The sequence below is a fragment of the Budorcas taxicolor genome, chromosome 2 (assembly GCF_023091745.1).
Source record: "Budorcas taxicolor isolate Tak-1 chromosome 2, Takin1.1, whole genome shotgun sequence".
Taxonomy (NCBI): domain Eukaryota; kingdom Metazoa; phylum Chordata; class Mammalia; order Artiodactyla; family Bovidae; genus Budorcas; species Budorcas taxicolor.
In genome coordinates this window covers 79,004,869-79,029,937 of record NC_068911.1, presented here as the reverse complement: position 1 = coordinate 79,029,937, position 25,069 = coordinate 79,004,869, and the positions used below count along the sequence as shown (strand labels likewise).

The window sequence follows — 25,069 nt, the reverse complement described above, 5'->3', positions numbered from 1 at the left end:
GCTGCTCCATTTCTTCTAAGGGATTCCTGCCCACAGTTCAGTTCAGTTCTGTTCAGTCGCTCAGTCGTGTCCGACTCTTTGCGACCCCATGAATCGCAGCACGCCAGGCTTCCGTATCCACCACCAACTCCCGGAGTTTACCCAAAGTCATGTCTTAGTAGATAAAATAGTCATCTGAGTTAAATTCACCCATTCCAGTCCATTTTAGTTCGCTGATTCCTAGAATGTCAATGTTCACTCTTGCCATCTCCTGTTTAACCACTTCCAGTTTGCCTTGATTCATTGACCTAACATTCCAAGTTCCTATGCAATATTGCTCTTTACTTCATCGGACCTTGCTTCTATCACCAGTCACATCCACAACCGGATGTTGTTTTTGCTTTGGCTCTATCCCTTCATTCTTTCTGAAGTTATTTCTCCACTGATCTCCAGTATCATATTGGGCACCTACTGACCTGGGGAGTTCATCTTTCAGTGTCCTATCTTTTTGCCTTTTCATACTGTTCATGGGGTTCTCAAGGCAAGAATACTGAAGTGATTTGCCATTCCCTTCTCTAGTGGACTGCATTCTGTCAGGCCCATATGGCACGGACTAGCTTCATGAGTTAGACAAGGCTGTGGTCCGTGTGATCAGATTGGCTAGTTGTCTGTGATTGTGGTTTTGGTCTATCTGCCCTCTGATGCCCTATCTCAGTGCCTACCTGCTTACTTGGGTTTCTCTTACCTTGGACGTGGGGTATCCCTTCACGGCTGCTCCAGCAAAGTGCAGCCGCTGCTCCTGACCGTGGACGTGGGGTATGTCCTCACGCCGCTTCCTGTTCCTGCACCGCCCAACAGCTGCTAGCCACTCCTGTGCCAAAAAATTAATAAAAATAACAAAGTTTTTCTTTGTTTTCAATATATCTTTCAATGACAGATACAATGTTAAATGTAACTGAAATGAAGTAAACCAGAGGTCTTGGGGTGGCTTTTACTTCTAAAACTCTTGAAACCAGGAAATAATGTCAATATCTTTATGTGTCTACCTTTTATTATTGAGATAAAGATTCATTTATCTACAGTGTAACTCTCAATGTGCTGATAATATTATTTATTTGTATAGGTGGTTGAAATTTGAAGAAGATGTGGAAGATGGAGGGGAAAGGTGGAGCAAGCCTTACGTGGCTACTCTTTCACTGCACAGCTTATTTGAGTTAAGAAGTTGTATTCTGAATGGAACTGTGTTGCTGGACATGCATGCCAATACTTTAGAAGAAATTGCAGGTATATCTTTTATTCTCCTTAGTCTATTTCATCCTTACGGTGCAGCTGAATTTTTTTACTCTTTTTTTCCATACAATTCTGTATATGTATAATTTTTAGGAAAGTAATTCTCATGATCAATGTATGAGACCTTAAAAATAACTTTGTTTTACCACCTCATTTAAGATAAAAGAAGTTAAATCTCAAAGATATATGGCCTAACTTTCAGTGGCAAGTAGAACAAGAACCTATATATCTTGGCTCCTATCTAGACTATACTGTTTTTGTTTTTCAACGTAGTATGTAATTAGGCAGCCATGAGAAAATAGAAAGAAAAATCCATAAAACTAGAGATTGACTATTTTCATTATTCAGATACATGAAATAACCAAATGAAAAAATTTCAATAAATAGGAAAAATATTAGCTTAGAATAGAACAGAAAAGTATGGCAATTTATTTTAAATTATTTATTGATTTATGACTGTGCTGGATCTTTGTTTCTGTGCACTGGCTCTCTCTGGTTGTGGTGCACAGGCTTCTTATTCTGGCTTCTCTTGCTCTGGAGAACCAAGCTCTAAGTGCACAGGCTTCAGTAGTTTCAGCACATGGGCTCAGATTGTGACTCACCAGCTCTGGAGCACAGGCTCAGTAGTTGTACACCGACTTAGTTGCCCCAAGCGTATGGGATTTTTCCAGACCAGGGATGGAACCGGTGTCTCCTACATTGGCAGGAGATTCTTAACCATTGGACCACTAGGGATGCCCTCGGGCATTTTTTTAAATTTATTTTTTATTGAAGGATAATTGCTTTACAGAATTTTGTTGTTTCTGGCAAACCTCAAAATGAATCAACCATTAGTTCAGTTCAGTTCAGTTGAGTCGCTCAGTCGTGTCCGACTCTTGCGACCCCATGAATCGCAGCACACCAGGCCTCCCTATCCATCACCAACACCCAGAGTTCACTCAAACTCATGTCCATCAAGTTGGTGGTGCCATCGAGCCATCTCATCCTCTGTCGTCCCCTTCTCCTCCTGCCCCCAATCCCTCCCAGTGCCAGGGTCTTTTCCAATGAGTCAACTCTTCGCATGAGGTGGCCAAAGTACTGGAGTTTCAGCTTTAGCATCATTCCTTCCATTGAACACCCAGGACTGATCTCCTTTAGAATGGACTGATTGGACCTCCGTGCAGTCCAAGGGACTCTCAAGAGTGTTCTCCAACACCACAGTTCAAAAGCATCAATTCTTCAGTGCTCAGCTTTCTTCACAGTCCAACTTTCACATCCATACATGACCACTGGAAAAACCATAGCCTTGACTAGGCGGACTTTTGTTGGCAAAGTAATGTCTCTGCTTTTGAATATGCTACCTAGGTTGGTCATAACTTTCCTTCCAAGGAGTAAGCGTCTTTTAATTTCATGGCTGCAATCACCATCTGCAGTGATTTTGGAGCCCAAAAAAATAAAGTCTGACACTGTTTCCACTGTTTCCCCATCTATTTGCCATGAAGTGATGGGACCAGATGCCATGATCTTCGTTTTCTGAATGTTGAGCTTTAAGCCAACTTTTTCACTCTCCTCTTTCACTTTCATCAAGAGGCTTTCTAGTTCCTCTTTACTTTCTGCCATAAAGGTGATGTCATCTGCATATCTGAAGTTACTGATATTTCTCCCAGCAATCTTGATTCCAGCTTGGGCTTCTTCCAGCCCAGCGTTTCTCATGATGTACTCTGCATAGAAGTTAAATAAGCAGGGTGACAATATACAGCCTTGACGTACTCCTTTTCCTATTTGGAACCATTCTGTTGTTCCATGTTCACTTCTAACTGTTGCTTCCTGACCTGCATATAGATTTCTAAAGAGGCAGGCCAAGTGGTCTGGTATTCCCATCTCTTTCAGAATTTTCCACAGTTTATTGTGATCCACACAGTCAAAGGCTTTGGCATAGTCAACAAAGCAGAAATAGATGTATTTCTGGAACTCTCTTGCTTTTTTGATGATCCAGCGGATGTTTGCAATTTGATCTCTGGTTCCTCTGCCTTTTCTAAAACCAGCTTGAACATCAGGAAGTTCACAGTTCACGTATTGCTGAAGCCTGGCTTGGAGAATTTTGAGCATTACTTTACTAGCATGTGAGATGAGTGCAATTGTGTGGTAGTTTGAGCATTCTTTGGCATTGCCTTTCTTTGGGATTGGAATGAAAACTGGCCTTTTCCAGTCCTGTGGCCACTGCTGAGTTTTCCAAATTTGCTGGCATATTGAGTGCAGCACTTTCACAGCATCATCTTTCAGGATTTGAAATAGCTCAACTGGAATTCCATCATCTCCATTAGAATCAGCCGTAAGTATACATATATCCCCTCTGTTTTGAACCTCCCTCCCATCTCCCTCCTCATCCTACCCGTGTAGATTGATACAGAGCCCCTGTTTGAGTTTCCTGAGCCATACAGCAAATTCCTGTTGGCTATCTATTTTACACATGGTAATGTAAATTTTCGTTTTACTCTTTCCATGCAGCTCAGTCTCTCCTCCCTTCACCCCATGTCCATAAGTCTATTCTCTATGTCTGTTTATCCATTGCTGCCCTGTAAATAAATTCTTCAGAACCATTTTGCTAGATTCCATATATGTGCTATCGAATATGATATTTTCCTTTTCTGACTCACTTCATTTGGTATAATAGGTTCTAGGTTCATCTGCCTCATCAGAACTGACTCAAATGCATTCCTTTTTATGGCTGAGTAATATTCCATTGTGTATATGTACCACAGCTTCTTTATCTATTCATCTGTTGACGGGCATCTAGGTTGCTTCCATGTTCCAGCTATTGTAAATAATGCTGCAATGAACATTGGGATACATGTGTATTTTTCAATGCTGGTTTCTTCAGGGTATATGCGTAGGAGTGGGGTTGCTGGGTCCTATGGTGGTTTTATTCCTAGTTTTTTTAAGGAATCTCCGTACCGTCTTCCATAGTGGTTGTATCAATTTACATTCCCACCAACAGTGTAAGAGCATTCCCTTTTCTCCACACCCTCTCCAGCATTTATTGTTTGTAGACTTTTTGATGGTGGCCATTGTGACTGGTGTGAGGTGATATCTCATTGTGGTTTTAATTTGCATTTCTCTTAATAATGAGTGATGTTGAGCATCTTTTCATGTGTTTGTTAGCCATCTGTATGTCTTCTTTGGAGAAATGTCTGTTGAGGTATTTTTCCCACTTTTTGATTGGGTTGTTTGTTTTCCTAGTATTGAGTTGTATGAGCTGCTTATATATTTTGGAAATTAATCCTTTGTCAGTTGTTTCATTTGCTATTTCTCCCTTTCCGAGGTTTGTCTTTTCACCTTGCTTATAGTTTCCTTTGCTGTGCAAAATCTTTTATGTTTAATCAGGTCCCAATTATTTACTTTTGTTTTTATATTCCACTTATTTTAAATTGAATTAAAAGTCTTGAATTCCAGAGGAAGCCAAGTGATATAGTTGAGATTAGTTTATAACTGAAAACTGTGACTTGCCTCTGGGACGGATGATTTGTACTAGAAGCCTATTGTCACACAAGCAGTTATATTTAGGAAGTTTCTTACTGTTACTCTGGAAATAAAAGAAAAGAACTCCTGTATCTTTTGATCTGGAAGTAAACACATTTTAGTAAAAACAAAATAATATGAAAGAAACCCCTACAGAAATGAGTTTTGAAAGGGTGTAAATAAAATGGTTAATGAAGGTTTTTTCAAAATAGAGACAAAGCTAGGACTCAAGCAGTTTTAAAACGATTTCTGGTTTGGAAAAAAATAAAAGCAGTTCCATGTGGAATTTATTTGTAGAATAGAAAGACTTCAGAGAGATTTCAATGTCTTAATTATATTGTAGGGATGGGGTAAAAACCCAAAACACTGTTTTCTGATCACATGAGAAAATATTGAATTAGAAAAATAATGTATGTAATTTAATCTTCAAATAGCCTCATAAAGTGTCACTCCCATATTCAATAAGAAAATAGAAATTCTAAAACTTTCACAGTGCAAGTTCCATTTAAGGTCCTCTGACTTTAACCTCCATGTTCTTTCTTTGGCATTACAACGACTGTCTGAAGAAAGAGATGGCTTGAAATGGATGTCGTTAATTCCTCTAAAATTATTTATTTGGTCGTTGGTGCTAGTAGGTATACATACATTGCAATATGTGGGGAAAAAAGTAAGCATGGAGAGATATTTTGTTTGTTAAATCACAAACAAAACACACACACACACAGGGAAGATAAGCTTCCTTCCCCTCAGTCATACAACACTTAGAAAGAAGTTACATTTTAAAATACAGAACTAGAGCCTAAATAACTGTATAAAATATACACAGCATACTTTTTGGAAGAACACAGGGTACAGTAACAGGTCACATTAACCAAGACTTACTGTGGGGTTGCAAAGAGTTGGACGACTTAGCAAATGTAACAACAATGTGGAAATTAGCAAACTTCCTGAGAATGTTGGTATAGTAGCCCTCCAACTCCATCTCCTAGCTTTACATTATGGAGTATTGCTGATACCAATAAAAATTTTATTTTTTAATTAAAACTGAAATGATAAGGCTTTCCCTAGCACTTTGCCATTTAGGAAGCTCTTTTTAGTAATTCTACAGCTATCTTTTTGATTCTCAGAACAGACTTGGAACCAAGTACTATTATTATTATCCTTCATAAATGAAGAGACTCAGAAGGTTAAAGGTCTTGTGAAAATAAGGAGTTTATTTCTGCTACTTAGTCAGTGATGGTATTACCTTTGAAAATGGATTAATTCAAATGGGTTTTATATTGGCTCTTTTTAATGAAGCTGTCAAATTCCTCAGCATGACAAAATTAGCCTCAGAAAGTAGTCCTCATAGTTTTACCAGGCTTTAAATTTCTTAAAACATGTAATTTCGAATGGCTTCTTTAGGAATTTATTTCCACCGGAGAATACTCTGTTATAGTTTGACTAAAACACTTATCATCTTAGCTTGGTTTTGTTGTCTAAATTTATGTTTCATTTCCCTAAACCTGCCCTCTTCCCCAGGCTCAGCTCTGTAGAATATGTAAAGGTCGTTAGCTGTGATGAATCTGGTCTTTTAAAGCAGATTACATTTTCTAAGTCTGTTCTTAAAAATGAAAGTAGTTCAATGGAAGTCTCTGTACCCCAAATATTAATAGCTTTTTAGTATTCTTTATTCTCTTCTAATTAGTCTGTATCTTTCTGGCTCTAAAGTAGACTAACTTTTTTAATGTCTCATTTTCAATGTACAACAGTCTGTAAATTGCCATTCGGAAAAGGTCAGTAGTTTAGAGCTAATACCATGTAGAAAAATATGATTACAAATACTTGTGTAGATGATTGTTACTTTTTAGGTTCCTTTTCAGTCATTAATGAGAAGAGATTCTCTCTCTTTGAGTAATTTTAATTTGGCTTATTTAATCCAAATGTATTTATTTCTGTCCTCAATAAAATCTGATTAAAACGTTTTCTCCTGATAGCTTGTAATTATTTTCTTGTTGTTTATTTTGCTATTTTTACTTTGTGACAATTTAGCTGTATTATTGAGTATGTAGTAAGTATGTTTTACATTTTGAAGACTTCTAACTTTGTATTTCACATTTGTTACTATATTTTATTATCAAAGACACCTTGTGAGGTAGAGAGGAAACTATTTCCTCCATTTTATAAACAGATTAATAGTGGTATATTACAGGTAACACCTGCAGGAAATGGGAAATAGCTTCTTCTGATTAACCTATAATCATAAATTTTGTTTTATTCTATTTCATGATAATTTGGGACTGTAGTGATTGTGATTAACTTTAAGATTTGGAAGGTTTTCTTCACCTCTTATTTATTATATTTTTCTATACATTAGGCAGTTACTAACATATTAGTCACTAGTTTTTGTCTTGTGAGAGCTAGATATAATTGTTTATCTTTAAGAGTTCTAAGCCCTAGTACTTTGTAAATGAACAGACTCTACAGCTTTATGTTTTCTAGACATTTCCTAGTAGAGGAATATGGCTCAGATATTGTTTTAGAATGGTCAAGGATTTTTATATCAATGTTCTGATATGTTTTTAATCGACTCTTAAGTAATTCCTTAAAGAGATTTTTGTAGACTTAGTAGGAGAAAATCCCATTTGTATCTGGCAGATCTGTCAAGAATTTCTGGTGTAATTAAAGTAGGATTTTCTTCTGTATAAAGTTAATTTAAAAATGTCTATTTCCCAATGTTTTAAGGAACTGAGAATAAATTTAATCTTATTCCTTCAAAATATTACTTAACCTTTTCAAATCCAAGATTCTACAGATATATTTTCTTATCATAATTTATTTTGATATAAATTATATTAAAAATGCTGCTCAATTATATTCATATAAATTATAGGTAATCTATGTTAATCTCTTTTAAATTCAGCGCTAAAAAGATTAATAATGGAAATATTACCTCTGTGGTATTTATATTTTAACCTAATTCTTTCAATGAAGGTAAGATATTAAAACCAAACCAAGTTAGTATCATGGACAGATTAGCAATCATAGATCTCAGTTTGTTAAAACAGCTTTTGTTGTTTAAAATCTTTCATCCAAGGAAAATCCATAGTTTGCTCCACTGAATATACTCTGCAGATTTGGGAGTATGAGAATAGCCATATAAATGTTTTGAATGCCTATACTGTTACCATTCTTGATCAGGAAATTAAGTATTTTTATAGTAGTTTATATCCCCTGAAGAAGGGCATGGCAACCCATTCCAGTACTCTTGCCTGGAGAATCCCAAGGACAGAGGATCCTGGCAGGCTACAGTCCATGGGATTGCAGAGTCAGACACAACAGAATCGACTTAGCACCAGCACCATGGTAGTTTCCATTTTTATTACACATACTGCTGTTGGTACTGTCAACCGAACTATACAATTTAGAAGCCTCTATCCTCCACTTCTCCTCCAGGATCTTTTAAGTTAAGACAACAGATTATTAAGACAAAACAATTATATGATCATCTTTAAAGAGGCAGAGATTTATATAGAGTCTGTAGAATCTCATGGTCTCTAGAGGCTTTCATTCAATAGTCAAAATGGACTAATCATGGTGACATTATTGCCTTATTAGGACGAGAAGTATTTTTTCACTTCCTGAGGCCTTTTTACACAAATGCTGTTTTTCTGGAGCCCGTTTAGTGCTAGAAGATTGACCGATTTATCCTTTTTCTTCCTGCTCCTTCTGTTACCATCAGATCCTGGCATTGTACTCTGGCAGGCTAGACTGTGTTATTTAGGCATCAGAGCCTGTGGAGATGGTCGGTCTTGACTCTGGGCTGAAAGCCATTATGATCCATTATCCTTTCCTATTCTTCAAGGTTAATACTAATGTATATTATAGTGGTGACGAGAACAATGTAAGTGATTAGTGAATCACACTCCCTTTAGTACTTAAATTCCACCTTTAGTATGAGTTATATTTTTAAGCAAGTAGATTAACTTTTATAGTTCATTAAGGCATTTCTAGATGCAGTTACTTCCGAGGAGTTTACTGTGTATTTATTTCTGTGTGACTAATGAGCAGATGAGGTGTTTTTCTTTTTTTTTTTTTTACTATTTATTTTCTCTTATACAACTGTTTTATATAAAGGCCTTATTTCTGAAAAACTTTTAAGCCAGTGACTTATTGTTTTTCATGGTGCTCAAGCCTGGAAAGCTGTGCTTTGGTAAGAATGAAAAATTATAAGCATGTACATGTTTTATTATATGATTAATTTTTATTCTGATTAGAATATTAAACATGGGATACATATCATGACTTATAGATAAAACTGCTGTGTGATGGTATCTGAATAACCTACTTTACAACTCCTATTATGAAGTATATAATGCATATTTGGAGAAGATTACCTGGAGAAGGAAACGTCAACCCACTCCACTATTCTTGCCTGGAAAATGGACAGAGGATCCTGGCAGGTTACAATCCATGGCGTTGCAAGAGTTGGACATGACTTGGCGACTAAAACAACAACAATGATACATGTTTTATATATGTTTTTCACTCTTGGCAGGCTTGCAGTGTGAAGTCATATATGTTGACAATTTACCATTTCCTTTATTTCAAATTAATCCAAGTGTATTATAACTACTAGTCTCCAAAAAATTGAGATATAAGTTTAAATATATTATCCTACATTTTCAGAAGAGGCTTTGAAGGTAATTATAGAGGATTTTATGGCTTATTCCCAGACATGCATTCTACCTCTTTCCACTGTAAACAGCCAAGTGATAGAGCAAAGGCTGGCAAATTATGCTGTCTGTGCAAATATGGCCACTGCCTGATCTTGTTAGGCATGTGTGCTAACAAAGAATATTACAGTTGATATTATTAAAAGCAATAAAAAGAAAATCAATATTTTGAAATGTGAAAAATTTGTGAAATCCAAATTTAGTGTCCATAAAAATGTTTTATTGAAGCACAGTTATGGTAATTTGTACATGTTGTCTGTTGCTACTTTCATACTATGTAAATGGAGTTGAATAGTTGTGACAGAGATTGTATGGCTTGCAAAGGCTAAAATATTTATTATCTGACCCAGTACATTGGGCTTCCCTGGTGGCTCAGAGGTTAAAGCATCTGCCTTCAATGCGGGAGACCCGGGTTCGATCCCTGGGTCGGGAAGATCCCCTGGAGAAGGAAATGGCAATCCACTCCAGTATTCTTGCCTGGAGAATCCCATGACAGAGAAGCCTAGTAGGTTACAGTCCACGGGGTCGCAAAGAGTCAGACACGACTGAGCGACTTCACCTCACCTCACCTCACCTTACCTCTGAATTAGGGAAATGACTCCAGAGTAATGGGAAGTTGTTGATTAGCCTAAAGCAAGTGGGGATCCCATCTTCTTAGTGATTGGCTCAGCAAAGATAGACAGGACTATGTCAGTCGAGCTTAGAGTTGTCACTAGGAAGGGGGAAAAGGAATTCTCTTTTAAGAGAAAGTCACAAACAAGCAAACAAATTCTGATATGAAAGAATATGTGTATTTCTTAGTTACTGCTGCCAGCCACCTTATGACAATGAGGAAAACAGCCTGAGGCTGAACCTCACCCCTCCTCACCATGAGGAGGGGGAATCTGATAGAATCACCGAAAAAATGAAATGAATCCAACTTAACTTTGATTTTTCTGCTATGTGAGCCAATGAAATTTATTCTTTTAGATAGTTTGATTTGGATTTTCTGTTACTGATAAATCCAGCTTTGCCTCTGCTTGATATACTATTGTAAAATATAGATAAATGAATTAAAACTATCCAAAAATTTAAACCACAAACCCATAACCTACTTAAAGGAAATTGCAAAGAAAATCTTGTACCTGGAAATTACTGATGACCTCCATATTCCAATCATGCCTTATGCCTTGGCAACAGTGCTGGTATGAGATAGCTATTATCTCTGTCTTAGAAATAAGGACACTGCAATTATTCAACATCACAAGGCCACACAGCTGGAACGTGAGACAGGACCCAAGTCTATTTCCCCAGTCATTTGCTTTTCACATGGAAGGAAGACATTGTTTGGAAGGAGGATTCTGCTAGTTTTCAAATCTTCAGTATAATCAATGGGGCAGTAGAAGGCAATTCATTGTAATCTGCTTTATATAAGAAAATCAAACAGTTAATATTTGGTCATAGGCAGATTAAGTACACTGATGTTTAGTGAGGTGAACTTTGTATTACCAAGAAACCTAAAAATGCCTTTACTCATCTACTTATTTTATAGGTATTTCTGACACTTAGATATGATAAATATCAATCTGCCTAACTGTAGCCTTCTGAAAATCTCATCTTTTATTCTTTATTTTATGGATATAGAATGTTTTTTTTCTTAAATATAAACACAGTATCAAGGAAGAGTTGAGAGGATTGATTTTATATTAATGTGAAAGAGTTGTTTACTTGACTTCTCAGGTGACTCAGTGGTAAAGAATCCACCTGCCAATCAGGGTTCGATCCCTGAGTCAGGAAGATCCCCTGGAGGAGGAAATGGCAACCGTCTCCAGTATTCTCACCTGGAAAATCCCATGGACAGAGGAGGCTGGCTGTCAATAGTCCATGGGGTTGCAAAGAGTCAGACATGACTAGCACACACACACAGATAGTTGCCTAAGCCACCTTGCATCAGACTTTTACAGGTGGACTTTTGTTCATTTAAAGAAAAAACATGGAAGTTATTCTCTACTGGAAAAGGAGAGGAAGATCATATTAAAATATAAGTATGAGGCTATTTTCCAATTTTAGACATCTATTTGTATTTATATTACCCCTACTACTATTCCCTCTCATCAGTGTAAATAAAGGAGACAATAAAACATTTTGTTCTCAATACAGCTGTTCATATTTGAAAAATAAAACTCCATATGGTACATGTTTTAAAACGTTTGATTTATAATGAAAAAATTCCCATGTCTTTCTTGTGTAACACTTCTACAAAGACAAACTTCTGTTTCTAAGATTACCTAGGGTATGCATATTTGGACTCAGTGGTTCACTAATGTCACTTCACAGGAAAGCTGTGCTTATATCTTCTTTCTGCCTTCACTCTACAGATATGGTCCTTGATCAACAAGTGAGCTCCGGTCAGCTCAATGAGGATGTACGCCACAGGGTCCACGAGGCTCTGATGAAACAGCATCACCACCAGAATCAGAAGAAGCTCACCAATCGGATTCCCATTGTTCGTTCCTTTGCTGATATTGGCAAGAAACAATCAGAACCAAATTCCATGGATAAAAATGGTAAATGTTTCTTTATTGTACTCATTGTTTATTATAGTTATCTGAAATATCAAAGTCCTTTAAAATATATCTTTACTTGAAAATGATCTATTGAAATTCAAATAGTAGAAATTTTGACAAAGAATTTAAGTTTCCTGTAAGGCTCATGAAAGAATGCAAGGGAAACTTTTTTCTAATAGGAAGTTATAGACTCCAGTGTAGCAAACATAAACTGTCAGTTGCATCCCAAATAAGATCGTAGTCTTTGTGTCATAGCTTAATGAATATCTCATAGCTTAACAGTGCTTTGACTTAATGTCTTTTAGTTAACAAGAATAATCATCAACATTTAGTGATGGTGAGAGAAAAATATTGGCTTCATGTTGTTCATGGTCAACGAATCCCTTTTGAGATCACAATTGAAAAGAGCAGCTAGTACCTTGCTTGTGTCTCTACATATATTAAGCCTGATTTCTAGCTCACAGGCTCATTGCTTTTTGCAGTACTGTTTCATTAGTGTCCAGCCACCACACTTACCATCTTGGCACACCAACATACATAGTGCCCACCATTGTTATCTAGTACTCATTCATGACTGACTTCTTAGCAATCATGAAGCCAAAACAGTGTTTCTGACTATTTATCCTTTCTGTGTATTTTGTTCCCTCCTGGTATCCATTTGACCCTTCATCTTTTACACTAAAGAAGTTGCTTAGAGATCTCTCACTCATCCTTTCCATCAGTCCTGTGAAGGAAAATGAAGTTATCACGCAGATGATATGAGTTGATTATACTTCTACTAGCTAGAAAAGTTCCCAGTTTTAAAAAATACAAATTAGTGAAAAATAATTTCAGATGTTTTACTAGAGAGACTGATTTCCACAAATGGACTGAAGCATGTATATTGACAGCATAGACTTTATGTAATTTCTTTCTTGTTTTCAAAAGCTTCAAAGATGCCTTAAATACAAATGCATGAAAATGAGGTTTTTCCAGATTCTACTTTATATAGGTACTTTGGTAATTTCCATATTACCAAATCAAATACAGACAGATAGAAGAAATACTTTAATAAATCAATAAAGGTGGTTAGATGTACTATTGTTTCAGAACACAGAACCAGTTCTAAATGGCAAGATAATTTTTGAAATACTCATTTGACTTTTTTAAAGAGCCTTTAATGACTGAATGTAAATCATTGTTATATTGAAAACTCTATAGCTGTGCATATATTAAGTTCAATAAAAGTGTTATGAGTGCTTTGTAGAATATACCATATTGTATGAGTATTTGTAGCTTGCTTTGAATTGCATCATATATTTAAAATATATTTATATTCTAAATCACAATTTGTTTTAAAATATGTTATATATGAAAATGACAAAATGAAGTTTTTATATTCTGAAACTTATTATAAATATAGTGCTTTTATTATGCTCACAATACTAGCATTTATTTGATATTTTTTAAGAAAACAGATTAAGAAACAAAAAACAGATTGAGATATTTGCTAATTTTGACTATTGACTTATATCTAGATGATTCTAAAGGCCTTATTAAAATATTATCATGATGTAAATCTCTTTGAATGCAAGCAAATTTTATAAAAGTTAACTTCTGCCTTTTTTTCATTACCTTTACTGGAAATCAGACAACAAAATATATATCTGTAAGAATAACATGTGTTTATTCAAAGATGTAAGGACTTTGTGAGCTAGCCATAATTTGTATCTCAGGTTTTCACTGGGGATAACATTTACTATAAATTGGTTTTATTACATTATACTTTTGGAGGGAAAGGGCACTGAATTCACTGGATGAATTATTTATTGTAATATCATATAGACCTAGACACATTATCTGTTACAGCTTTAAACCTTCATTAAACATAAGAAGAGGTGATAGAATTATAGCTTTAAATAAAAAAATCCACATATAGATACAAAGTTTTTCTGAGAGCCTGCTTTTTGTCTTATTGACACAATTGCTTAGTTTTTCTCAAAACTAGAATATGAATAGTTCTGAAGTGGTTCTGTCACCATCTGTATAATCAGTCTTTATCTGGACACATAAGATCTTTTTGAGGCATATATTAGGGTAATAAAAACTTGGAAACATTTCTAATAAAATTCATACACCCAATTAAGTATTGTCATAAAGTACACTGTCAGGAGTGGTTTTCTAAGCCTAGGCTTATAACACCTCACTGTGACTCTGTTTTGCTTCCTCACACACTTTGCATAATTATGTGTGTTAAGAATTCTGAAAATGTGAATAGAAATCACCAATTTAGAAATAAATCTCCTATCCAGAAGTGAAAGAGGGTGAAAAGTGAAAGTGAAAAAGAGGGTGAAAGACCTTTATTACTAAGGTTCTCAATTCACTTATGAACTCTAAAAACTGATTAACTCTAAATAAGCAAATCAAAATTCATAACTATAAATATAGATTTGACATTCTGCTTCAAAATATGTAATAGAGATTACATTTTTTTGTGCAGTATACTACAGAGAGATATAAAAGGGTTTCAGTACATCCAAAATGGTAAAAATGATATTCTCATTATTTTAAAAAATCTCTTTGCTATTTTATGCAAAAAGAAACTTTTAAAAATTAAAACTATAGGAGTTAAATAGAGTGAGGATTTCCTAGAAACTTGAAAACATCAAACCTTTTCCTTGTCAACAACAGGGATGGAAACAAGCCCCCTCTTGTTTAAAGTATTATATAATATATAAAATATTATATAATACCTTTATAGAAGTGAAACAGTTGATACTCCCTCACCAACAAACTGATGCTTGTATAGGGAACTCTGTAAAAGAGTCATATCGAATAAAGTTTCTGCTTCCTTGGTTGACCCGTTCCTTGAACATGCTACCTTGGTAGTAGTCCCAAGGGTTAAACGTTTAGACATTTTCAACCTGAAGATCAAGTGGGATTCTTCCCCAAGTTGTAGATTAGACTTACAAGGTAGTGATTTTGTTGCTTTTCTCCCCATCTGCTGTATTTTGTTCATACATTTTTTAGTAACTTGTGATCATTTATCAATCTTATCTCCAAGTATGCTAGCTTAACATTTTCGTATAATTTTTTTCCTGGTGTACTGCACATTCTCCTAAGGGCTAAGACACAGGATGTTATGGATTCACCATGCATTTTTAATGCCACCATGCTGTGTTTAACTTTCACTTTTCATTAAGCATCAAAACTGTGAGAATTAAATGTCTGATTCTGATGTTTCAATAAAAAGTGACAGTTCTATCTGGCAAAACAAAAACAAAAAGATAATAGAAAACTCATATCTTCTTTAACACTAGAACTCAAAAGAATATTGTGGAAAGTACTCAAGAATAAAGTACTTTATATAAATAATATTTGAATAATTTCCTGAAACTGGAAGGACTTTCCAAAATAAAACAAAGGCTTTTGTATTTAATGATTTAGAAAGCAAGATATATCAGTATTTGTAGTAATCACTTAGATCATACATTCAATTGTATTTTTGAGACTCTGGATTACAAATCTATTCTAAAATATTATTACCCGTGTGGTAACTTTTACATTAAAAAAATAACTTAGACTTAATTTCCTTAAGTGTAGGGTGTCTTCATTCCACTGTTTCCTTTACTAATAATTCTAACTCTTATTTCTTTTCCTTCACTTATCTTTTCTCTCTCCTGTTCTGAACACTTTCCAGTTGTACCTTTTATTTAGGATCTTAAAAGGAATTGCAGAGCAGAAGGTCTCTGACTTACTTTCAAAACTGTAGGTTTCTGGAGAACATTTAGATTTGGAAGGATGAAATGACTTGACTCTTTAGGCCGGCACAGATTTCACCCCTTAAAGTGATGTACACGTCTGTATTGTGAATGATTCTTTTTATGGCTTTTAAAATTAGTATTATGTCTTTATAATTGCATCTTTTACAAAAGCTGTACTTTTTCCAGATATATAATGTTTTATGTGTTTACATATTTATGTGCTTTCTTATTTTTTAAATACCATTATCTCGTAAGAGATATCAAGAGTTTAAAAAGTATCTGTTTATAATGTTTTACCTTGATGGAAAAAAAAGCTAGAATAATAATCCTTAGAATTACTTGAGAGAAGACATTTAAAAACTCATGTAGATGATACAATTAAACATTATAATAAAAGTATTTTCCATTTCTCAAAAAAAAATCAAGATGATGTTGACACAACTCGTTTGGTCTGTTGAGAAACTGTACTGTCGCTACTTAGTTTTGGAAACTCAAGAATATGTCTTAACAGCAAAAATATTTCTAGGATGATGTGTTTAAATTTATTTCTTATGTTACATAATTATTTTCAGACATACTAATTTTTCTCCAAGTTTTTATGTGCATATTTTCATGTTTTTGAAGTATAGCTCACCTAATCAACATTTTCTAAATATTTAGCCTTTCTTTCTTCATGTTTTCTATTCCCATGGATAAATGTATTGTTACACATGTATGTAACTTTGTCATTCATTTTTACATTTCTTTATTTTGCTCTGTCTTGTGTCTGTCTCTAACAGGCTCATCTCATCTCTGTACCTCCCTCATCTCCTACCCTTTGGGTACTCTAAATGCGTTGAAGGTTTCTGAGGTAGTGTAAACCAGCTCGGTCTGTAGGTTAACAGCATTGTACCTCCATGTCTTCATCCCAGTTTCCTTCTATTACATGTGATTTTCAGTGGATTAAGCAATAGAAAATACTGGTTTACTTCAGTGATATATTTTTCTCCTATTGATTTGAATTTGGCCAAATAGAAATTTAAAAGCTGCTGTTTTATATACATAATTTATTTAAAGAGGAAGAAAACTATAAGTAAGGACTTAAATGAATTAATGTAATTTTAATAATCTTTTTGAGAACTTTTTTATGGTTGTGTTTCAGTATTGAGAGGCTTTAATGATGCTGACACTACTTAAAGTAAAAAAAAAAAAAAAACAAAAAACTAATTCTTTTGAGATAATCTCATGTTCCTCCCCCACAACTTTATGGTGAGGGAAATGATTCTGCTAGTCTCACAACAGACTTGGTGAAAAATTTTTGTGTAACAAGCAGAGCTTCTATTTTCTAGTTAGAGGTTGCTTGAATTGCTCTCAGTTTCCTCCTGTGCTTGCCCATATCTTTTATGATTTGCCTTGAAAAAGTACATGGCATATAATAACTTTTTATTTAACTTATATATAATCCCTATGTGGAGGTCCAGAGGAAAAAAATGAATTCATGACTCAAAGGAAAATTAATTCAAGCAGTTGTTGATGTGAATACTAATATACTAATATATACTTTGATATAGATGTATAACAAATACTGGAATTTTGGATTTAAGATGATGAACTCTTTGAATTTGAAAGGTTGGAAAAATAAAAGTACTGGTTTCTTAAGTGTTTACATTTAAATAATCATGAATGGTAGCCATTCCCTTCTCCAAGGGATCTTTCTGACCTAGGGATTGAACCCAGGCCTCCTGCATGGCAGGCACATTATTTACCATCTGAATCACCAGGGAAACCCAATCATAAACATGTCTCAGCTAATTTTTAGCTAATTAATCAGTTTCTGAATAATTTACCCTAAATATAATAAAGTTTTAAGTTAATAAATGTCTTTTTTTGGATAATCATCTTAATCTCTAAAAGTTATTTAGATATTATAATAATAAACTGATTAAATATTTCAATGACATTTACTTATAGAATATATTAATATGGACAGTGATCAACGGTCCAAGTAAAGGTAATACAAAGAAACAGGCAAAAACATGTATGTTCAAAAACATTGTGGCATATTGATTGGAAAAATTAAAATAAAAATAGCATTCATAGAACTTCTACATGTGTATGGGAGAAGGAAATAGCAACCCACTCCTATATTCTTGCCTGGAGAATCCTGTGGACAGGGGAGCCTGGTGGGCTGCTGTCCATAGGGTTGCACAGAGTCAGACATGACTGAAGCGACTTAGCATGCATGCATGCATGCATTGGAGAAGGAGATGGCAACCCACTCCAGTATTCTTGCCTAGAGAATCCCAAGGACAGGGGAGCCTGGTGGGCTGCCCGTCTGTGGAGTCGCACAGAGTCGGCCACGACTGAAGTGGCTTAGCAGCAGCAGCAGTAGCTACATGTATATGTGAATGCTAAATCCTAACTCTATACTCTTTCATCCTGGAGTGGGGAAAATCCTAGCAAGTTCTTTGTTATCCTTTTAGGAAACATATTCACTTCTGGCTGAGTATAAAATCCTGTACCTGAAAATTGTATTCTGTGAACTAGTATTGCTTTAGATATGAATGAGAAAATAAGGGATGCTCTTTCAAAAGCTAAAATTACTGACTCTTCTTATATATTTGAGTTAATGAGAGTCATTTTGAAGTCTAAGCCATCACCTTCTTCTGAAAGGCAGTGATAACTGGAATAAACTAAAGAAATCAGTGTTTAGACAGAAAGATAGTTGATAACAGAATTATAAAAATGATTTAATTTATAAAATTTTCAGTAGTTAAATAGACTGTAGTTCATGTGCACATTTTAGACAGGTGGTAGGTAGATACAACAAATAAAATTTTAAGCTTTATTTAAAGGCTTCAATTTTTTCAAAATAACCCAAACCAAACCTTGTGTTTAATTTTTCAATAATAATATTATACCTGTGCATTTTTCTGTATCCTGTTACTTTCAGATACTGCCTTAGAGTATATACATGTAATATGTGTTGTTTCATTTTAACAAATTAACATACACATTAGAAATAAGAATTGGAGTACTCTTTAAACTTTGATGAGATTAAATGTGTTGACTAATATTTGCTAATATTTAACTATTATCTCTGACATATGAGTGATATCAAACTTTTGAGTTGTATTCATATGTCACACACTTATAGTTTTTTTGCTTTTGTCCCCTGCATTGGCATATGCATTCTATGCACATACTTAGAATCTGGAACTAGTAGGAAAATTATCATCTAATATGTCTCCTGCTAGTTAAATACTCTCTACTGGTTATTATCCATGTCACAAAAACAGTTATAGAAAACATTTTTCAAATCCCTTCCTGAGATTCAACTTTATGAGGTAATATTTTATAAAAATTTTTAGAATAAGAATAGCATAGGACAGTAAATCTCAAAATACATTAATATATATAAGAGGAAATACAAGTGCCAGTTTTAAACATATCTCATGAGTTAAAGGTAATTTATGAAATAGTCTGCTTTTTGAGTATATATGTGAAAACATAGGCTGTGCAATTTCTTCAAATTTTAAGTTGCAGCATATTTTCTATCCCATGAAATCTCTTTAAAGTTGATGATTTTTTATTAGGTTGACTATTTTTGTGTCTGTTCATTGAATAAAATAATTGTTCTTCCATGTGGTTTTCTATCACATGAAATAAATTATTATAAGAAAGCAGATATATGTTTATTTAATTTATCCATGCCTTGAATTTCACCATTCAGTTTTATGGAACATTCAGTAAATTTAGGTTTAAATATATCTAATGTTCTAACTCATATGGAGAAATGATGTGAAACTGGTGATTGAAGACATCTGTTAGTAGCACAAATGCATTATGTAAAAGGTTTTTTTTTAAGTATAGTTATTATTTTGAGAATGATAAATGAAATGTCTGCTAATGAACAGTTCACAGTCATAGCTGCACACTGCAGTTAGAAATGGGAGAATGAAAATAACTGATGAAGCTTAAGTCTGTCACCTCTCTAAAATATAATTTTTGGAATTTGCTGTAATCAGAATTGGTATACATGATTTAAGGTGAATTTTCTCTTAAACTCATTTAAAAAATCTTCATCAAATGTGTTGCTTTACTTTGTTTAATGAAATCAGTGAAATATTTATAGAAGAACCTTAAGCCCATTACTCTCTGGCAAGATAATAATTTTAAACCATAAAAATTGTACCTATTAAAAAATGACCCCTGCCTGAGAGGCTTAATGTTCAAAAAGCAAAATGATAGTAATATTTGAAAGTAAATTATTAGTGTTTTACATCACACTTGGTAATTTCTAGGTATCAATGAGTAAGTGGATTTCAAGAGAGAATTTAAAGAAGTATTGTTTGTATGTGCACTAGCAGTTTAGAGAACTTCAGTTAAGTGCAGACTGCAGTGATTAGAGATGAGTCTAAAAGTAAACTTTGAATAAAGTTGGGATTTAGGGAGGTAGAGAGAAGAATTAGGCAGAGAGAAATGAGAATATTACCATCTAAGGCAGTGGAGAATAAGACCAGTATTTTGGAGTAACTGAGTAATGGTCATAAAATATGATCAAGGCTTCAAAGCTGGGTTGTTATTACTCATATCACAGTAAAAGTAACAAGTGAGGGTAGGGAGAGGTTAGGGAAAAGAGAGATACATGTGAGATTAAGCAAACATTTATTTTTATAACTGAATTCCTAAATATGAACAGATTTCAGATAATGTGACTGAAATGAATGTTTCATCTTTAGTGAATAATGAAATGTAATTATCCTTCATTAACCATTGTCACATTCTTAGGTGTACTGTCCGCTTAACTAATATCATAATCTTTCTTTTAATGGGAAAAAGACTACAAAGTAATTAAGTTGCTAGTCAGTATTAATGGAAAACAAATACAATTCAAATTTATTGATCTTTTGCAGACTAATATCAATATATTTACACAATTGAATAGTGAGAAGCATAATATATACACAGTATTTGTAATATATGAGGTGAAGGTATTTCTAACTGAATCTCTCATATAGAAGTTTCCAAAAGCTGTTGTCAAAGAACTTTCTCTCTTTGGTTTGTTTTTCAGATGCAGTAGAAAACTGTAAATATGCTATGTACTTTTCAGATAAATATTTGCTCTTTTAAAAAATTACCTATAAAATTATTCAGTCTGAGTTTAGATCATAAGAGATTATATATATCATTAGTTTTAGATAAAATTTAAAAATCACTGATGTTTCAAGACTGTAATTAGATTAAAATCATTTTTGTAGTTGTTCTTTCTTCTTACAGAGTAACTGTTTAGTTTTAATCTGAGAATGAATTTTCATTTCCTTGACTGAATTCTCCCATTTCTATCTGTAACTGATAAATAAGAATATTTGTATTTCTTGATATCTATTTATATTGACCCTTCATGCTTACCTCATAAATTCATTTAAAAAGCCTATGTTAGTTTAGTTTAATTCATATTGCATGCAGTATGCCTAGAATTATGTAAGTAATTGTTTGTATTTTGTAATAACAATCTCTTTAGCAGGCCAGGTTGTTTCTCCTCAGTCTGCACCAGCCTGTGTTGAGAATAAAAATGATGTGAGCAGGGAAAACAGCACAGTTGACTTTAGCAAGGTAAGGTTTTCTCCCTCTCATTTAAGTAATCTGTTAAGTTATTACTAGATATTACCACCCATTTTAAGAGGTGTTGACACAATTTTTTGCATGCATATATGTTTTGTTTCTTAGCCAAAGCTTGATATTGTTATAATGTTAGCGTTTAAGTTCACATGTAATGTTTTGCCTATTCGTAAAATCAAATGTGTAGATTTTACACATAGTCTTCAGGTTTCAGCCACTTGGTATGATGCATCTCTTCCAGTAAAAAGGATAACTGAACTTCATAGGGAATTTAACAGAAGTTTACTGTTTAAAACTTTCACTGGTTTCATTTTTCAAAATCATTTCCCCCTCTATTTGTGGAAAAGTAAATTGTATAACTTAAAGCTTCATTGTTGTGGTTAACAGAAAGGCATTACTGTTAAGAAACACTAGAACATATTAAGACTGGCAGAATTTTGAATAAAAACATAATAAAGACTGACTCTCTTGAGGGATCCATCTAATTGGAGACAATTCAAATGAAAAATCATTTATTTGAATGTATTCTGTGAAAATAATGTGATTTTGCTCAGGAAATTCCTGATATCCTATATGTGCTATTGTCGGCTGTGGCAAACTAAACAATCATGGAAGAATTTTAATATTGACCAGGGGGAGTCAACAGTTTGCTTTATTGAAGTGGCTGAAACAGCGGTACCTCAGAGTAATTTTTTTTTTTCCCCAGAAAGTCCTTAGCACTGGCAATGTTTCTAACAGTGGGAGGAGATGGGAATGGGAGCAGTGGATAGGAGGTTGCCTGCATCAAGCTTCTGAAAAGAGTAATAGCGACCAGCCCCTTGTTGCTGTTTCAGAACCCCTCTGCCAAGGCCCAGATTGTCTGGATCTAGTCACATGCATGCTCGCCCTCTGGTGCCTGGCAGAGTCCCTGTGGGAGCATGGTGTACCAGCTTAAGTCTGTTACTTATGCGTGCAGGGGCTGGGAGGCCAACAAAAGGGGCATACTAGCCCATGTGGGATGAAACAAAGACATGAGAAAGGACCTCCACACCAGCAAGACAGAGAGGTGAGGGCATCCTTGGGCTCTGTTTCGACAGTGGCGCGAAGCTCATCTCACTGTATGGAGGCATGTGATTCAATATTAAGCCAGTTCAAGTGTATTCCATTTCTGCTCCAAAAAATATCTTTTTTAAAGCATTACATCTTCATTCATCTGCGAGTTGGAATAAAATTGTCGCAAATTGCCATACATTTAATTTCTTGATGTTCTTCATTTGAAATAATATCTTAAAAGCAATGACATAAAAAGTTGCTTACTTATTTGTGCAAGCATTAACAGTATAACAAGGGCACAGTGAACATTCTCAAAAACAGTGATAATAAGTCACATATTTTCAAATAAATTACCTTTTACCTTTTCTTAAGGGATATAACCCATTGACACTGAATTTTATATCTCTATATCATTTTGCTTTTAGTTGTCTGACCTATTTTTGCAGCCTTCAAAAATGCTTCAACACATTTGAAAGAAAATGAATATAGCCAATGGGAGACAGTAGTCTTATCTTCAGGTTCCCTAGAACAATTTGAACTATAAAAGAGTGAAAAATAGATTTTCTTTTCTTTAATCCTTTACTTTCTTATTACATTTCATATCACTGGACCACTCCAGTTTTTAATGGGAAAGTTAAATTTCTAGAGCTCTCTCTGCAGTGCCAACCATCTGTATTTCTTGGTGTCTTGCCCATAGCATGGCACATTGAAAAGAACATGTTTTTTGAGAACAAGTGTGGGATCTTAACTCTACAATTTACAAGATACCTGATATTGGAGAAGATCTCTGAACTTCACCTTTGTCACTTGTAAAATAAGAATAACACCTGTTTATAATTTTTTGTGAAGATTAAATGAGAAAATAGAGAGAGACTGTCAGAGTGCTAGGTTTATAGTGTTCCTGTTGCTCAGTCCCTGAGTACTGTCTAACTCTTTGCGACCCCCATGGACTGTAGCCCACCAGGCTCCTCTGTCCTCTACTATCTCCTGGAGTTTGAGTCAGTGATACTATCTAACCATCTAATTCTCTGCCAACCCTTTGGGTGTTCAATAAAATGTGGCTGCTACTATTATTGCTGTGTTGTTGTTGATATTAGTGGAAACAGTAGTGCCAAAAGTAAACACTAGAGCAAAATTTAATATGATTTAGTCTCTACTGGATCTTTAGTGTCTTGAACAGTGTCTTGGATGTATGTGTACAATGAATCCTGTGAGGTTCAAGACAATTTAAACCTTAGGCTCTGTATTTTTTTTTTTTCCACCAAAGTAATACTTCTTACCTTATATTGTGGAAAGATACTTCTTACCTTATATTGTGGAAAGGTAGAGAAGTAGGATTTGGCAAGAACAAAAGTGGTACATCATTATGGAAAGAGACTTTAGTGCCAGATTTTGCAGATATATGAATTAAGGATTTTTAACCTAGGGATTTCAGATTGGTAGTAAATTTATCAAAGTGAATCAGTTAGTTTACATATTACCTTAAGTATTTTAAGTTTAATATGTAGATTCCAAACCCCGGTAGAATTTTGAAATATGAAGGTGAAAAAAAGTCTTTTTTCATTTCATGTTACTTGATCCTATGTTCTATCTACATGCAAACCATGTATCTTTTAACCCTTCCAGTGGTTAGGCCCATCAAACTTACTCATTTAGGAGTGTTTTTGAATATAATCTGAACTGTCAGTTTCTTTTTTTTTTTGATTCCTATAATGCTTTTAAAAAGCAGATATGTTGTGTTTTTAAACTGACATAGAGACTATTTTATTATTTGACTATATATATATGACTATATGACTATTTTATTATTTCCCAAATGTTGATCAGTTCATTTCAGTTGCTCAGTTGTGTCTCTTTTCAACTCCATGGACTGCAGCACAACAACTTTCCCTGTCCATCACCAGCTCCAAAATCTTGCTCAAACTCATCTCCCTTGAGTCGGTGATGCCATCCTACCATCTCATCCTCTTGTCATCCCCTTCTCCTCCTGCCTTCAGTCTTTCCCAGCATCAGGGTCTTTTCCAAGGAGTCAGCTCTTTGCATCAGGTGGCCAAAGTATTGGAGCTTCAACTTCAGCATCAGTCCTTCCAATGAATATTCAAGACTGATTTCCTTTAGGATGGACTGGTTGGATCTCCTTGCAGTCCAAGGGACTCTCAAGAGCCTTCTGCAGCACCACAGTTCAAAAGCATCAATTCTTCAGTGCTCAGCTTTCTTTATGGTCCAACTCTCACATCTATACATGACTACTGGAAAAACCATAGCTTTGACTACATGGACCTTTGTTGGCAAAGTAATGTTTCTGCTTTTTAATATGCTGTCTAGGTTGGTCATAGCTTTTCTTCCAAGGAACAAATATCTTTTAATTTCATGGACTGCAGTCACCATCTGCAGTGATTTTGGAGCCCCTAAAAATAGAGTCTCTCACTGTTTCCATTGTTTCCCCACCTATTTGTCATGAAGGGATGAGACCAGATGCCATGATCTTAGTTTTCTGAATGTTGAGTTTTAAGCCAACTTTTTCACTCTCCACTTTGACTTTCATCAAGGCTCTTTAGTTCTTCGCATTCTGCCATAACGGTGTGTTCATCTGCTTATCTGAGGTTATTGATATTTTTCCCGCAATCTTGGTTTCAGCTTATGCCTCATCCAGCCCGACATTTCA

General features: G+C 34.6%; 1 protein-coding gene across 1 annotated transcript in view; it reads left to right on the top strand.

The window, feature by feature from the left end:
* SLC4A10 (solute carrier family 4 member 10) overlaps window positions 1–25,069 on the top strand; it is a 236,428-nt gene that overhangs the window by 85,831 nt on the left and 125,528 nt on the right. The window contains exons 5-8 of the mRNA XM_052663982.1: window positions 1,103–1,263; window positions 11,840–12,028; window positions 21,275–21,366; window positions 22,328–22,417. Coding sequence (XP_052519942.1) covers window positions 1,103–1,263; window positions 11,840–12,028; window positions 21,275–21,366; window positions 22,328–22,417 — 532 coding nt within the window. The remainder of the gene's footprint in view (window positions 1–1,102; window positions 1,264–11,839; window positions 12,029–21,274; window positions 21,367–22,327; window positions 22,418–25,069) is intronic.